Genomic DNA, 15,545 nt, shown 5'->3' with positions numbered 1-15,545 from the left:
AATTTTATGCCATACTTTAAAATATCTCATTAATTTGAACAATAACAATCAACATGCATAATACGTATGCAGCAATTCTCAATTTTAAAAAAAGTTGCACAAAATAAACAACCACTCAAAATATTCATATTAGCCGACATTAACAAAGAGTATACAATTAATAGACATGAAAAAGATGAACAATACCTTAAAATGCCTTATCGTCGTATAAATTTGCAGTAGTCTTGATAAAACAAAATAAATTGAAATTCTAAATTTTTGTGATTGGTATAATGAAGATGAAAATTTAGGACTTTTAATTATTTATTTATTTATTTATTTTTATCGAAATTAGGGTTCTGCGAGTCTGCAACTGTTTACGTTCTTTGTAGTTTTTGAGACTCTGAAACATAAATATGAAGTATATATATATATATATATATATATATTTTTTTTTTTGAAACCAGCAAACATAAATATTTATTTCACCCCTGCCAAGAGCAATGTTGATCAACGTTTTAACATACATTTGATGCATTACACTGAATGCAGAATAGAACTAGTTCCCTACCTCTTCTAAACCCTTGCGTATATGTTATTCCATAAATTTTCCAATTTAAAAAAATCTATAAGGAAATAAAAACAAAACAAAAAAAATTAAAAAAAAATTAAGTGAACCAAACCGGTTCAAAGGAAATAAGAAGTAGATAAATTCCTTCAAAGTTAATAAATTTAGGGATATTTTTTTTAAAAAAAAAGCTAATAAATTAGCTAGTTTGGGAATTATATTTTATAATTAGCCGTTTTGGTAAATACTTTTGTCAAACTAGCCGTTTTGGTAAAAGATCCAAAATTATCCATATAGGACTATCAATAAGGGACGAAGGGAGTAAATGTCTATGACATTTTTATTACGGAGTACTACGTACACATTCATAGTCTTATATTCATTTATGGTGATTATTATGTACGGAGTAATAAATACTGTCCTTCGCATTTAAAAAACGCAACAACTATGACTTTTTTGTCCTACTATTTACATATGGCAAAAGCTAACAAACGTCCCGGGGGCGTTGGATAAGCTAGCTAAAAGTAGGAAAGATTAAATTAAAATGAATATTAATTTACAAAGTTTCATATGTGGCTGGCCACATGGTGTGGCCAGCCACAATTTTTTTTAAAAAAAAAAATTCTTTCTCTGTCCTCTCTATTCTCTTTCTCTCTCCTCTTTTCTTCTTCTTCAAGCCAGAACATTCATCTCATTTTCTCAGAGAACGTAACACAAATTTCGCAATCGTCATCAATAGTCGTCTTCATGGTTCGTTCGTCGGAAGTAGTGGTTTCACTGGGAGGGTAGTGGTGGTTTGGTGATTCCGTTGTCGGAAAACAAGTTCAAACTTTTAAAGGCCAAATTCGGCCATGAAAACTCTAGATCTAGAATTTTCATGGTCGAATTTGGCCTTTTTAGCCAAATTTGAAGTGATATTCGAAACCTTTGTTAACATTTTAAGGTATTTGTTTGATTTGATTTTTTTTTTAATGGTTTGGTTGGATTGGGGTTTGTTTGTGGGTTAGGGGCTAGTGGCAAGGCGTTTAGGTTGGTAGTGGTTCGTTGGTGGTGGTTGTTGGTGATAGTTTTTTGTTGGTGGTGGGTAAGGGGTTACTAGATCCGGGGTTACTAGGTGGTCTGGTTAGGGGTTACTAGGTCATCGGTCAGGGGTTACTTGGGGTTACTAGGTCGGGGGTTACTAGGTCGGTTAGGGGTTACTTCGGGTTACTAGGTCGGCGGCCAGGGGTTACTTGGGGTTACTAGGTCGGGGGTTACTAGGTCGGTTAGGGGTTACTAGGTCGGGGGTTACCAGGTCGGTTAGGGGTTACTAGGTCGGGGGTTACCAGGTCGGTTAGGGGTTACTAGGGGTTACTAGGTCAGGGGTTACTAGGTCAGTTAGGGTTACTTGGTCAAGGGTTACTAAGTCAGTCAGGGGTTACTTTTGTCTTGGGGTTACTTTGTCTGGGGGTTACTTTTGTCATTTGCTGATTTGACAACCTGCCGCACAGCCGCACCAGAAACCCACTGATATTAATTACATTGATTGACGCGTAATTTTGTCATGTTTTTTCCAAATTAATACCATTTTAGGCAATATTTCAAATGCTTATCCAACGCTCTAGGGGCGTTCGTTAGCAAGATCCTTACATATTCCACTATAATCAAGTTAAGGCTCAGTTAGCTATAACTTTCTTATTTATGCTTAGTTAAAATTCAAGTAAGACAAATAAAGTTCAGATATATTCTTCTAAAAAAAAAAGTTCAGATTTATTAAGATAATTAAATAATTGATGTCATAAAGTGAACCAAATAGAGCCTTACAAATGTTTTTACATAAGATATTGGGATAAACTTTCTGTGTTTTTTTAAAAAAATTAATCGCAATTTTTCTCATTTTACTATTGTTGATGCATACATCTTTTATTATTAACTAAATAAAAACTTCCTCCATTTGTAATGTAGTAGTTAGTAATGCATAACATATTAACATCAACCATCATTAATTTTAGTTCATCACTTCATCATCAATATTTTTAATGTATCACCAGGCCAAAATAGCTAATCGAATTGAATTAGCGTGTTCATTATTTTTAATACATCACCAAGCCAAAATTGAACGATTGTAATTTGAGCCCTAGATTGTTTCATTATTTTCATTGGCATGTGTTTCAATATTAGCCATGTAAGTTAGGTACTTTGGAATTGATAGAGTATATAAACCGATTCTGGTTTCAACCATCAGCTTAACCTTTTGGTTAAGTTAACATGGTATCAGAGTTTAAGTTTAAGCTTAAAAGGAGGGGTGGATGAGATTCGAACCCATAACCTTTGTGTCACTAACTCTGATACCATGTTATAACACTACAAAAAAATGTCCATATAGAAACGGAATTCTAGCAACGGAATTTTATCCGTTTCTAAATTAGAGACGGAATCAAAAAATCCGTCTCTAAATTAATTTAGAGACGGAATTTAAAAATCCGTTGCTAATTTAGCGACGGAATTTTTGAATTGAAAATCTGTCTCTAAATTAGAAACGGATTTTTTTTCCGTTACTAAATTAGCAACGGATTTTTTTTTCCGTTGCTGAATCTAGCAACGGATTTATTTTCCGTTGCTAAATTTAGTGACGGATTATTTTTCCGTTGCTAAGTTAGCAACTGATTTTTTTTATTTTTTTTTTTTCCGTTGCTAAGTTAGAGACGGATTTTTTTTTTTCCCGTTGCTAATATGAGCGACGGATTTTTTATTCCGTCTCTAGATAATTTTTAAAACTAATTATGTAAAATATTACATTGGAGACGAATTATGTAAGTTAAATTCATCTCTAAACTAGAAACGGATTTTCAATCCGTCTCTAAACTAGAAACAGATGTTTAAATCCGTCACTAAATTAGAAACGGATTTTAAATTCCGTTACTAAACTAGAGACGGATTTTAAATTCCGTTCCTAATATTTCTTTCATTTATTATCAATTATGTGCGTAAAAGTAAACAAATAATATTTGGTATATTTGGTAAGAGTTTCACTATTTGACATTAAGGTCACGGGTTCGACTCCTACTAACTCCAATCTTGCGATTGGAGATTCAAGGAGCGTTACATGGAAAGCGGAGTCGCGTTGACCCGAGTGAGGTCGACCCAAATAGCAGCTCTTTTTAAGATTCAAAATGTTTTTTTTTCCGTTGTTGAATCTAGCAACGGATTTATTTTTCCGTAGCTAAGTCTAGCGACGGATTTATTTTTTCCGTTGCTAAATCCAGCGACGAATTTTTTTTTCCGTTGCTAAGTCCAGCGACGGATGTTTTTTTTCCCGTCTCTAAATTCAATTAGCGACAAGGTTTTTATCAACGGAGTGATTCCGTCGATATATCCGTAGCTAGCTATGTCCAGCGACGGATTTTTAGCAATTAGCAACGGATTTCACCTGTTGCTAACAGGCCAAATTTTTGTAGTGTAAGACTAACTCAATTAAAAATTTAAACTGATAGTTGAAGCCCAAAATCGGTTTATATACTCTAAGCTATCAGGAATGAAATAAATATTACTTGATTTTATTCAAAAAAAAAAAAAAAACATATTAACATGATTGCAATTTGACCCCTAGATTTAGAGCTCATTTTTCCCCTTCTACTTTCCTCCTTAAGTATCACGTAAATGAAACAACTTGCTTTTTGAGGAAATCAAATATCAGCCCGTCTTGTGTGCGGCCGGCCACAACGTGTGGCCACTTAAAGTATCCCCTATAGCATTGATTAAGTAACCCCTATAATACAGGCCGAGTAACCCCTATAACATTGACCGAGTAACTCTATAACAATAACAAAATAACCCCTTTAACACTGACCAAGTAACCCCCATTACACTAGCGAAGTAACCCTTATAGTGGCTGGGCACATGGTGTGGCCAACCATATATAAGGGCTTGTGATCAACGATCTCTTCTCCTAACAAACCTTATAAATTTGTGTGTGGACAACTAGAGATAATGAGTAGATAATGAGTTATTGGCTGACATAATTGACAAACGTGATTAAAAAAACAAGTTTCCCTTTCGTCAAACTTGTATACGTAAGGAAGACTATAAATGCATGAGTTGATATTATGTTCACTTGATCTACTATAATACAATTGCGCTAGATTTTGGGCTATAAATAGGCCATTTTAGCCACTACCATAATCTCAATCATAATCTCAATTACACAAACTTCAATTCTATAATAAACGACAAATCTTTTTTATCGTATTAATATTTTTAGTAATAAGTAATTTCTTGTTAGCTAAGTTAAATGGAGAAGAAAATTACGATGTGTGTTATTGCAGCTATATTTACGTTACTTGCAACATTCAGCTTTACTACTACTAATGCATCCGATCCTGCTGCCCTTCAGGATTTTTGTGTGGGTGTTGACGACCCTTATTCAACAGGTCTTTTTACCTTACATCTTGTATGTTAATTTAATAATCTAGGCCTTTATTATACGTTATTGATAGAGTATACAATCAATCTTATAATTCTAACTACCATTTTAACTTTTTGGTTGAATTTATGTGATATGAAAAATAACGTGACAAGATCAACACATAAGTGAACTGATGAGTATAAAATCAATCTTGAGACTTTATTTAATCTTTTTAGTTGAGTTGGTCTGCTAGTTATTTTTAGCCATAGTATATGGATGACGAATTTTAAATTTTTCATAAACTCTTCTTTAACTATTTTTTTTTTATGATTTGTTCACAAGGAAGACATCAATAGAATAAGTTGTGCATTATTAAGTGCAAAACACAAAATATAATATTGCACTTAAATTTTTTTTTTTTTTAAAAAAATATGACAAAAGTTTGATTTATTTTCCAATATCTCATATCTCTAACAATATGTAATTATTTTTTTCTTATGCAGTGTTCGTGAATGGGAAGTTTTGCAAGAACCCAAAGAGGGTGACAATCAACGATTTCGTGTACAAAGGTTTTAACAAAACCTCGGTTATTGAAAACCGTCAAGGGGCAGAGGCTACACTAGTGAGCGTTGATCAATTTCCAGGACTTAACACACTTGGTGTAGCCATAGCTCGTGTAGACTTTGCACCCTTTGGCTTAAACACCCCTCATCTACACCCCCGTGCCTCAGAGGCATTCGCGGTCATGAAGGGAAGTCTCTACGCCGGTTTTGTGACCACCGAGTACAAGCTCTATGAGACTATATTGAATGAGGGTGACATAATCGCGTTCCCTCAAGGTCTTATTCACTTTCAACTCAATCTTCGTAACACAACAGCTTTTGCTATCGCGGCTTTTGGTAGTCAAAACCCGGGAAGAGTTAATGTTGCTAATGGTGTCTTTGGTACAACGCCTAAAATATTGGATGATGTTCTTACTAAGGCTTATCAAGTGAATAGAACAGTGATTGAGCAACTTCGGTCGCAATTTTCGAGTGGTAAGGATGTATCAATCAACACCGCAAGATCAATGTTACTTGAGATGTTATCTCAAATCTAAGCTAAGGTTTGAAGGAATTATGGAATACTATGTCACACTAATGCTAAATTTATGTGAATTGTACGAAGTACATGTATTGGTTTGAATAAACGACTACTATGTCGTTATGCTTTAATTTATGCACGTTTCTCTTGTATGTGATTGTGTATGTTGTACTATGTTTAAGGATGGAATAAAGGACTACTATAATAATGTCATACATTTACAGGTTCATTTTAATTGACATAATTTTAGGCAATGCACGATTTCAAATGTCAATTCTTTAATATACGTATATATATTGAAAAGTAAATTGAGATGAATCTATCAAAGACATTAAATGACTTTAAACAAGTTATGTGAATAGAATCCAAACTTAATTAATTAACAAAAAAAAAAGTAGTATTTTCACCGTTTGATTTTAATTGACATAATTTTGTAGGCAAATGCATGATTTCAATTGTCAATTATCTAAGTTTATATTTGAAAGAAGATTTTAAAAACAATCACAATGAGATAATATAGAAAATTATGTAAGATGAATCTATCAAAGACCTCAAATGATCTTAAACAAGTTATGTAAATAGTGTCCAAACTTAATTAAGTAATTAAAATATGTATGTCAGTAATGCAGTGATGGATGCAAAGCATTTGAGTTGAGCATGAAAAAAAAAAAAAAAAAAAAAAAAAAAAAAAACTTTTTTCCTATAAAATTTTATCAAATAACCCCATTGAAATCCATCAAATGTATTTTAATCCCGTTTATTTATTTATTATTTTTTTTGATCCGCCAATGTCACATAATATGTAATGGCTAGAGAAAGTTACTACGAGCTTACGAAGTCTTTATAGCCGTCCCAACCCAAGACTTATAATAGCCAATATAAGCACGAAACGACCCCCACAGACGAGCCCATTAGGTTTTTCGTCGCCATTGAAAATAAATTTTACAATAAATAAAATGAATTTATTTATTGTTTAAACTTCGACATTCCCAACTCCTATACACACAAATAGTTCATCAATCAGTGGACCTTGCAGGTGCTTGTACGGTACATCATACAACTGTTTTGTGAAAAAAAAAAAAAAAAAGAAGAAGGTGGAAAGAACATAATCTAGAAAAGTAATGAACAAATAGAAATAGTAAAAAAAAAAATACTACTTATTAAAATGTATGGAACATATATCTAGAGTAAAAGAACATATTTGCCCCCCAAAAAAAGTGAAAATAATGAATATCCATGTTCTTTTATTGCTAGTGTAATGTTTTTTTTATTTGTGAGATAATGTTCATTTCTTATTGTGAAATGTTTTTTGAATTTTGTTTTTAAATTATGGTGGGTATATACTAATAATATTCATTACATAATATTATACATCATGTTCTTTATGAATATTACAGATGTTCTTTAAATATTTACAAAAAAAAAAAAAAAAAACAAAAAACAAAAAAAAAACAAAAAAAAAAAATTGATGTTCTTTACAAAATAGTTGCATATTCTTTACAAAACAGCTACATGTTCTTTCCGCGCTTTTTGTCTGTACCAACTACCAAACATGGTACAGACACCTATGCCTTAAAATTTTCATTAGTTCATCTTCTTTTACTTTCCTCTCTCAATACTCGTATAATAAAGTTTGAGGTATAGTATTAGGTTTGAAATTTAATTCAACTTATGTTTTAAACTAGATAGTGGCATAGTGCCCATGCAATACTAAGAATTTTTTACATTAAAAAAAATGTATAGTAATACGTATTGTAGAAATATATGTGTAAGCAATTTTTTTTTTTAAATTGATAAATTCTAGTTGGCTTGAAAATGTTGTCATTTCATAATATTTATGTACGACGTACATACATTAGAGAATGAAGATCAAAGGGAATATAGATAGAGTATTTAGTAAGAAACAATAACTTAATTACCTAATAAGTTTTCATGTTGCAATTTCCGACCCAATAATATTAAATAGGAAATTTTGCAAAAAAAACCACCTTTTATAAGCAATTTTTTGCAAGAAACCACCTTATAATTTAATTTTTTTTTTTTTTGCAATGACTACACACCTTAATCAATTTTTTTTGCAAATCAATACCTTTATGTCGGAAAATGAGGTTTTACCCCATTTTCCGGCGTTGACTTCCCCAATCTACCCACGAAACCACCTCTCTCCCCAGCCCCACCCACGAAACCACCTCCCTCCTAAGCCCCACCCACAAAACCACCCTTTTATGGTGTTGACCACCATAAACACACCCCTTTTACAGCGTTTGACCACCCTAAACACACCCCTTTAACGACGTTGACCACCTTAACCCTCCTCTATAGCCCTAGCCACCCTTCTCCCCTCCACTGTCAGTTTCGTGGGTGCAAATGGCGTAGTCAACGCCGGAAAATAGGGTTTTTTTTACTCTATTTTCCGGCATAAAGGTATGGTTTTGCAACAACAAAAAAAAATTTGATTAAGGTGTGTCTTTGCAAAAAAAAAAAAAAATTATAAAGTGATTTCTTTTAAAAAAAAATCTTATAAAAGATGGTTTTTTTTGTAAAATTTCCTATTAAATATCCTTCACGACCATTAGTTGTTTTATGGACAAATAATACATCACCGAGAATCATCTTCATAATACTTTGTTTATGAAGTGATTCATAAGACTTTTGAATTATTTTTATCATCATACTCCTAATTTTAAATGCTACATTAAAAAAATCGGTTATAATTTAAACACAAAATGTAGTATAATAATTACTTCTCCTGTTTTTTTTTTTTTTTTTAATTGCACGCATTTCACGTTTGCTGATGCAATACTTTGGTCATTAATATTTTTTTATGCTTAATTAAAAATTATAAAAAGTTGATTTTTGAAAAGTAAGCGTCGAGACCTATGCCTTAAAATTTTCATTAGTTCATCTTCTTTTACTTTTCTAAAACCGAATCCAAATTTAGTTTGGATTCGGTTTCAAAAATCTAAAACCGAAATAATTCGGTTTGGATCTAGTTTGGTGAAAAATCCAAGCCGAATACTGAACTTTCACATCTAATTTTAATGGTTTCCAATACATATCTTTTACCACAAATATACACAATTATATATGCGAGTAAACATTACAAAAAGTTTATATGTTGAAAATAAATTTCGAATCAAATCTAAAAAGCTCCTACGACATAATATAATTAATACAAATTTTTTCGGGGGTTACTGGTTTTGGTCAGGGCTTACTTGTAGGTGTTACTTGTATTCTGGGGTTACTTGTATGGGTGTTACTGGTTTTGGTCGGAGTTACTTGTAGGGTGTTATTGATTTTGTCAGGTGTTACTTGTATTCTAGGGTTACTTGTATGGCTGTCATTAGTTTTGATCAGGGGTTACTTAAGCTTGTATGGGTGTTACTGGTTTTGGTCGGGGTTACTTGTAGGGTGTTACTGGTTTTGGCAGGTGTTACTTGTATTATTCTAGGGTTACTTGTATGTTGTTATTGGTTTTGATCAGGGGTTACTTGTAGGGTGTTACTGGTTTGGTATGGGATTACCCCACAATACAAGTAACTCATACAAGTAACCTCATAATACAAGTAACCCCAGAATACAAGTAACCCTAAATACAAGTAACCGTGCCGCATCATGTGGCGTGCTACACTGAAAAACTTCTATATGATTAATGATTATAATACAATGTAGTTGGTTTTAAAAGTCTATGATAGAATATAAAACATTGACTATATATAGAAGTTAAAACATAATATACAAAAAAGAATGAAGAGAGTATTATCTAAACTATTTTGTATACGTAATCAACATAAATGCGCAAGTTGATATTTTTTTTTTTTTTTTTTTTGACAAAGATATTTTGTTAAGTTGATTAACTATTGTACTAGATTGTGATATATTACATAATATAAAAGTTTATAATACAAAGTAGTTGGTTTTAAATGTCAATGCTTTTATAAGCTGACTATAAAAATCAAAACACAACAAACAAAAAAGAATGAAGAGAGTACTATCTAACCAAAATTTTAGCCAATCCCTAATAACAAACCTATATATTTTGTATACGTAATCCAAGAGGTACCATAAATGCACGAGTTGATATTTTGTTATGTTGATTAACTATTGCGCTAGATTTTGAGCTATAAATAGGCCATTTTAGCCCCTATCAATCTATCATAACCTCAATCACACATAGATTCTTCTATAGTTCTATTTCAAATGAATTCAAAGTCCTTTTAAAGAGTTTTGTACAGAAAATTGTAGTGAATAGTTTCTTGTTAGCTAAGTAATATGGAGAAGAATATTATTACAATGTGGGCTATTCTAGCTCTATTTATGGTATTTGCTATATTAAGCTTTACTACTGATGCATCTGATCCTGATCCTCTTCAGGATTTTTGTGTGGCCACTGAAGTCCCTGAATCTGAAGGTCCGTTGTTTTCATTTTTTTTTTTTTCTAACTATTGTGATTAATTTATTATATATATCGATACAAATTGAAGTAGTTCTTTCGATACATTCGTCTTTTATTGTAATTGACTGTGTATATAAGCCAATCCTTTAAAGCTTGGGATTGGTTTATATATAACCTATTACCAATGTCTAGACCATTACAATATTCACGCTATATCTTTAAATCAATTTTGTGTTTAATACATATAGGGATGGAAAAATAAAATTGTGATCTTGTAAAATTCATTTTTATGTATATATACTTTTGAATTTGGAATGAAGTACCAATCATTTTTATACACTCAGGGTCGCAGAGGGGAGGGGGGGGGGGGGTTAGGGTAGGCCATGACCACCCCCTTGATTCTGTTATAAAATTAAATTCTTACACAAAATATTAATGTTTTGCAGTTAGCCTAGTTGGTTTAGTTGAAATAAGTAGGTGTTGTGTTTATATATGGTTGCAACTTCGAATCTTACTAAGCTATATTCTAAATTATTTTTTAAAAGTTCTTTGGAAAAAATTAATCCCAAATTATATTAAATTAAAGTATTATTCACATGCTTTATTAATCAATCTTGGCCCCCTAATATAAATTTTCTGGTTACGCCTCTGTATACACTATCTAGTATCTACGTACTACAAGAGCCCTATAGGTCGTAATTAGTTTTCACATTACTAGTTCAAGTTAATATACTTTGCTATATGAAGCACAATTATAACAAAATTCAACGCGATAAAATACTAAGCTAATTTATTTTTTCCTTGTGAAGTTTTCGTGAATGGAAAGTTTTGCAAGAACCCTAAGAAGGTGACAGCCGACGATTTCTTTTACAAAGGGTTTAATATACCAGGCGAAATAAAGATCCCTCAAGGAGCAGTAGTCACTATGGTAAACTATAAAAATCTTCCAGGACTTAACACACAAGGTATATCGATAGCTCGTGCAGACTACGCACCCTTCGGCGTAAACGCCCCTCATGAACATCCTCGTGCCACGGAAGTTTTTACCGTGGTGAAGGGATCTTTCTATGCCGGTTTTGTGACCACCGATAACAAGCTCTATGATAAAATTTTGAATGAGGGCGATGTTATGGTCTTCCCTCGAAGTCTATACCACTTTCAACTTAATCTTGGCGACACTAATGCTTTTGCCTTTGTCGCCTTTAATAGCCAAAATCCAGCACGAGCTGATGTTGCTCGTGGTGTATTTGGAGCTAAGGGTGTGTTTGGAACAACACCGAAAATTTATGATGATGTTCTTAGCAAGACTTTTCTAGTTGATAAGACCGTGATTGAACAGATTCGATCTCAAATTTTGAGTATCAACGTATAAGCACGTATCAACAGACACCACAATCTAAGATCATCAATGACTTAATGCTAGTTGATAATAAGGCTCTTGATAATAAGTACGTATATGGTTGATGCCTTGATGGTCTGAATTATGGATGACTACTACGTCACATTACTTATTATTTATGTGTTGTACGAACTACGAAGTTTAGACTTTATATATTGGTTTAAATAAAAGATAACTATCGTGCTTTAATTTATTTTTATAAAATTTCTGCTTGTATAATTATAAGGATTATTAAATGGACTATTACAATAATGTCATTATGTTTTAATTTATGTTCAGTCTATCTCAATGATTTGTAGCTTAATTGTAATTGCACGTAACTTTGTATGAGTGCATGCTTCGAATAATAAGGGCTAGCCAATTGTTTCTCATAACACCTTCCACCAATGTGATGAAATAAAGAGCATTATATGCCAAATAAAGCAATTTTGCAATTATTTATTTGTAACCTTGCAAAAAGTATTACGTTGCAATTAAACAAAAACAGATGTGGTATTATATCAGGGCCAATTATTAAGCAATGAAACCTAATAAAACTAGAAATTGTTATATACACTCGAGTGTATCATATACACCCAACTAACTCAGTGTTAGTTTCTGTTCTCCATTTGATGATTATATGAAAAACAATCATCAAAATGAGAACAAAATACTCATGGGTGTACGGAGCTTAGTAGAATTCTCAATGAGGACACTCAAGGTGTGGCTTTTCCTCGCCTAGTGCCTCCTTGATAGCTTTCTGTTTGCTTGTTTTTAGTTTTTATTTTCCTTCTTTGGTGTATGCCTCATTTGCAAAAAAAAAAAAAAAAAAAAAAAAAAAAAAAAAAAACAGTCCGATACAATCGGGTGTATATAACAACCTTTCTAATGCAACTACATAATAGGGCCTATTCTCTTACGTTGAAATTCAATTCAGTTCAGTTCAGTTCAGCTCAGCTCCATCCTAATTTCCTTCTCTTATAAAATATTCAGTTTAGCTCAGTTCAGTTTTGTTCAGCTCAGTTCAGTTCAGTTGAGTTCAGTCAATGAGAACAGGCCCTAAGGCTTAAAATTTGGTTAGGACCTTGAAACGATATTACTTGTACGATATTCATGACCACTTTACTCTGTCCTCTTTTATTTATTTATTTATTTATTATTTTTTTTTTTACATGATCACTTTAATTTGTCATGGTAAAAATTAGTGCGAGTACGAAAAATTGAAGATTAGTGGCAGGAAAAAGGATTAACACTACGTTATTCAAGATTTTAAGATCGGTCCTTTTCGTTTTTTCCTAAAACCATCAATGTGTCCCCATTACATTACCTTATAATAACGGCAACTGAATTTTATTTTGTTGCCTATTATCAAATGATGAATGATTAATACTCCATAATAAAGTATTACTAAAACACCAACTCAACCAGAAGGTTAAGTTAATGGTTGAGATCCGAAAATGTGTTTTATACTCTATCAGTTTATAACTTTTTCGTATTTAATGATTTACATTTATAAATCCGTGAATGGGTCCGATCAGATCGATTATTTTGATTAAAGGGCCTAGTGTTTTTTTTCAATTGTACGATGACTTTGTGATGTAGTGATGACGATGACAACCATATAATTTGAAAAACGATTTTTTTTTTTGAGATACTATATTACTATTGATAAATATCAAACATAACACCATTGCTAAGGGTCCCCATATGTTCGTCCAATAGAAAATGTATGGTTCTTGATTAATACTTCCCCTTCTATTTTTTTCCTATATATAGGCAAGTTATCACCTTAAATAGAGTGCGTAAAAAAAAACATTCTCAAAAAAGAGGTACATAATATCTACTAAAATATTTACCATTTTAGTCATCTATGGAGAAGATTATTAGAAGAGTTGGCTATAATTGGGCCACTTTAGCTTTGTTCATGGCCTTTGCAATGAGCATTGCTACTCAACTTTACGTAGCTAATGCCTCCGATCCTTCTCCCCTTCAAGATTTTTGTGTCGAGGCGCATCACTTTAATTCTGGAGGTATAACGCTCTTCTTCTCATTTTATTTTTGCTACTTATAACATGTAACTCCTTCGTTTTTTTTTTTTTTTTTTTAAATGCATCACTTTGACTTTTGCACTATTCAGATATTATGGTTGACTTAATTTTTTCACCTTTGTAAAATAAATAAATGTTATTATTTAATATAACATAATTAACATTAGATTAGTCATAATGTTTAGTTTTATAATATAATTTTGTTATAATTTTACTAATATACAATTAAAAATATTAACGGTCAAAGTTGCATCCCGAAAAATATATCACTCAAAATGATGCATTTAAAAAAAAAACAGAGGGGGTATGGATAACGTGATGCTTTCAGTCTACCACACAAAATTTTAACAATTTCAATCAAGTATTTCGTGACATGAATAGGATGTTAAGGGGTCACGTTGTTAAGTGATGTACATTCAACAATAAATGATATGAAGTATTAAGTACTTTTTGGATTCATCGTATATTCATATTACCTTATTCTCTGCTTATTAAGCTCACATAATTAGCACTTTTAATACTAATTGATCTTAATCTATGCGATTTAATCTGTTTTTCAATCTTCTACTCCGTGCAGCCTATGTGAACGGGAAGTACTGTAAGAACGAGGATGCAGTAACAACGAACGATTTCGTGTTCAAAGGGTTTGACAAACCTGGAGACACAAACAACACTCAAGGAGCTAAGGCCACGCTAATCGATATCAACAAATTCGCAGCCGTTAACACGCTAGGGGTGTCCATTGCTCGTGTAGATTTCGGACCGTATGGTCTAAACACTCCTCATTTTCACCCTCTTGGCTCGGAGATATTTGCCGTGCTAGAGGGCACCTTATATGCTGGTTTTGTGACAACTAAGAATAAACTTTATGACACGGTACTTAAAAAAGGTGACATAATTGTTTTTCCACAAGGTTTGTTACATTTTCAACTAAATCTTGATGATACGGACGCTTTTGCAATTGCAACATTTGGTAGCCAAAATCCGGGACGTATTAACATTGCTGATGGTGTGTTTGGAACACCTATCTTAGATGAGGTGCTTACCAAGGCCTTTCAAGTAAATGAGAAGGCGATCGAACAACTTCGAGCTCAATTTTCGACTGACAACGTCTCCGATGATAATCCCCGGAAATCAATTCTAAAACTATTGTCTCAAGTTTCAAGATAATAATGCTAGTTCATTTTTAAGTATGGTATGTTTGGAAAAAATTAATGGGTGATCAAGTTATATGATATTCACCCATAAGAGATAAAAGTAGTACGTGATTTGATGTTTGAGGTTGTATTGGAATTAAATAAAATATTGATGAATATTTCATGTTTTAAAGTCCTACAACTTTCTATTGTTTATGTGTACTGAGTGTATAGTATCACTTGTTTGTTGCTATTGTTACAAAGAAACAATAATAGAATCCACTTGACAGTAATATCACATAAAAGCCAAGTCAATTATTTATAATGGGTTAAAAACAATACTAATTAACTACGATACAAACAACACGAAAATTTATTAGTCATCCCTAATTGTGTCATTATATATGAACTTATATTGGTTTAGAAATTATCCACGATATAATAAGTTGTACCTATATGCTGATATAATAGTTTAATCAAATTGATAAAAACTTTGTTATATTGGCTTTTTGGGCAATTTCAGACCAGGTTTGGATTTTTAGCTAAAAAGTTTTTTTGGCTTGCTCAAACCCG

General features: G+C 32.2%; 3 protein-coding genes across 3 annotated transcripts; all 3 read left to right on the top strand.

The window, feature by feature from the left end:
* The first annotated feature begins 3,632 nt into the window (after positions 1-3,632).
* Positions 3,633-6,030, top strand: LOC145640615 (putative germin-like protein 2-1). Its single transcript, XM_081691866.1, has 4 exons — positions 3,633-3,659; positions 4,687-4,748; positions 4,886-4,956; positions 5,435-6,030. The coding sequence occupies exons 1-4, from the start codon at positions 3,633-3,635 to the stop codon at positions 6,028-6,030; spliced, it is 756 nt and encodes a 251-aa protein (XP_081547992.1).
* Positions 6,031-10,188: 4,158 nt separating this feature from the next.
* On the top strand, positions 10,189-12,157 carry LOC145638319 (putative germin-like protein 2-1). Its single transcript, XM_081689289.1, has 2 exons — positions 10,189-10,425; positions 11,220-12,157. Exons 1-2 carry the CDS (start codon positions 10,287-10,289, stop codon positions 11,780-11,782), a joined length of 702 nt encoding a protein of 233 aa, XP_081545415.1. The 5' UTR covers positions 10,189-10,286; the 3' UTR covers positions 11,783-12,157.
* Positions 12,158-13,574: 1,417 nt separating this feature from the next.
* On the top strand, positions 13,575-15,165 carry LOC145638318 (putative germin-like protein 2-1). The gene is made up of 2 exons (XM_081689287.1): positions 13,575-13,818; positions 14,414-15,165. Exons 1-2 carry the CDS (start codon positions 13,659-13,661, stop codon positions 15,004-15,006), a joined length of 753 nt encoding a protein of 250 aa, XP_081545413.1. The 5' UTR covers positions 13,575-13,658; the 3' UTR covers positions 15,007-15,165.
* Positions 15,166-15,545: the final 380 nt, after the last annotated feature.

The sequence above is a fragment of the Chenopodium album genome, chromosome 7 (genome assembly GCF_948465745.1).
Source record: "Chenopodium album chromosome 7, dcCheAlbu1.1, whole genome shotgun sequence".
NCBI classification, from domain to species: Eukaryota; Viridiplantae; Streptophyta; class Magnoliopsida; order Caryophyllales; family Amaranthaceae; genus Chenopodium; species Chenopodium album.
This window is presented reverse-complemented; position numbering and strand designations above follow the sequence as displayed.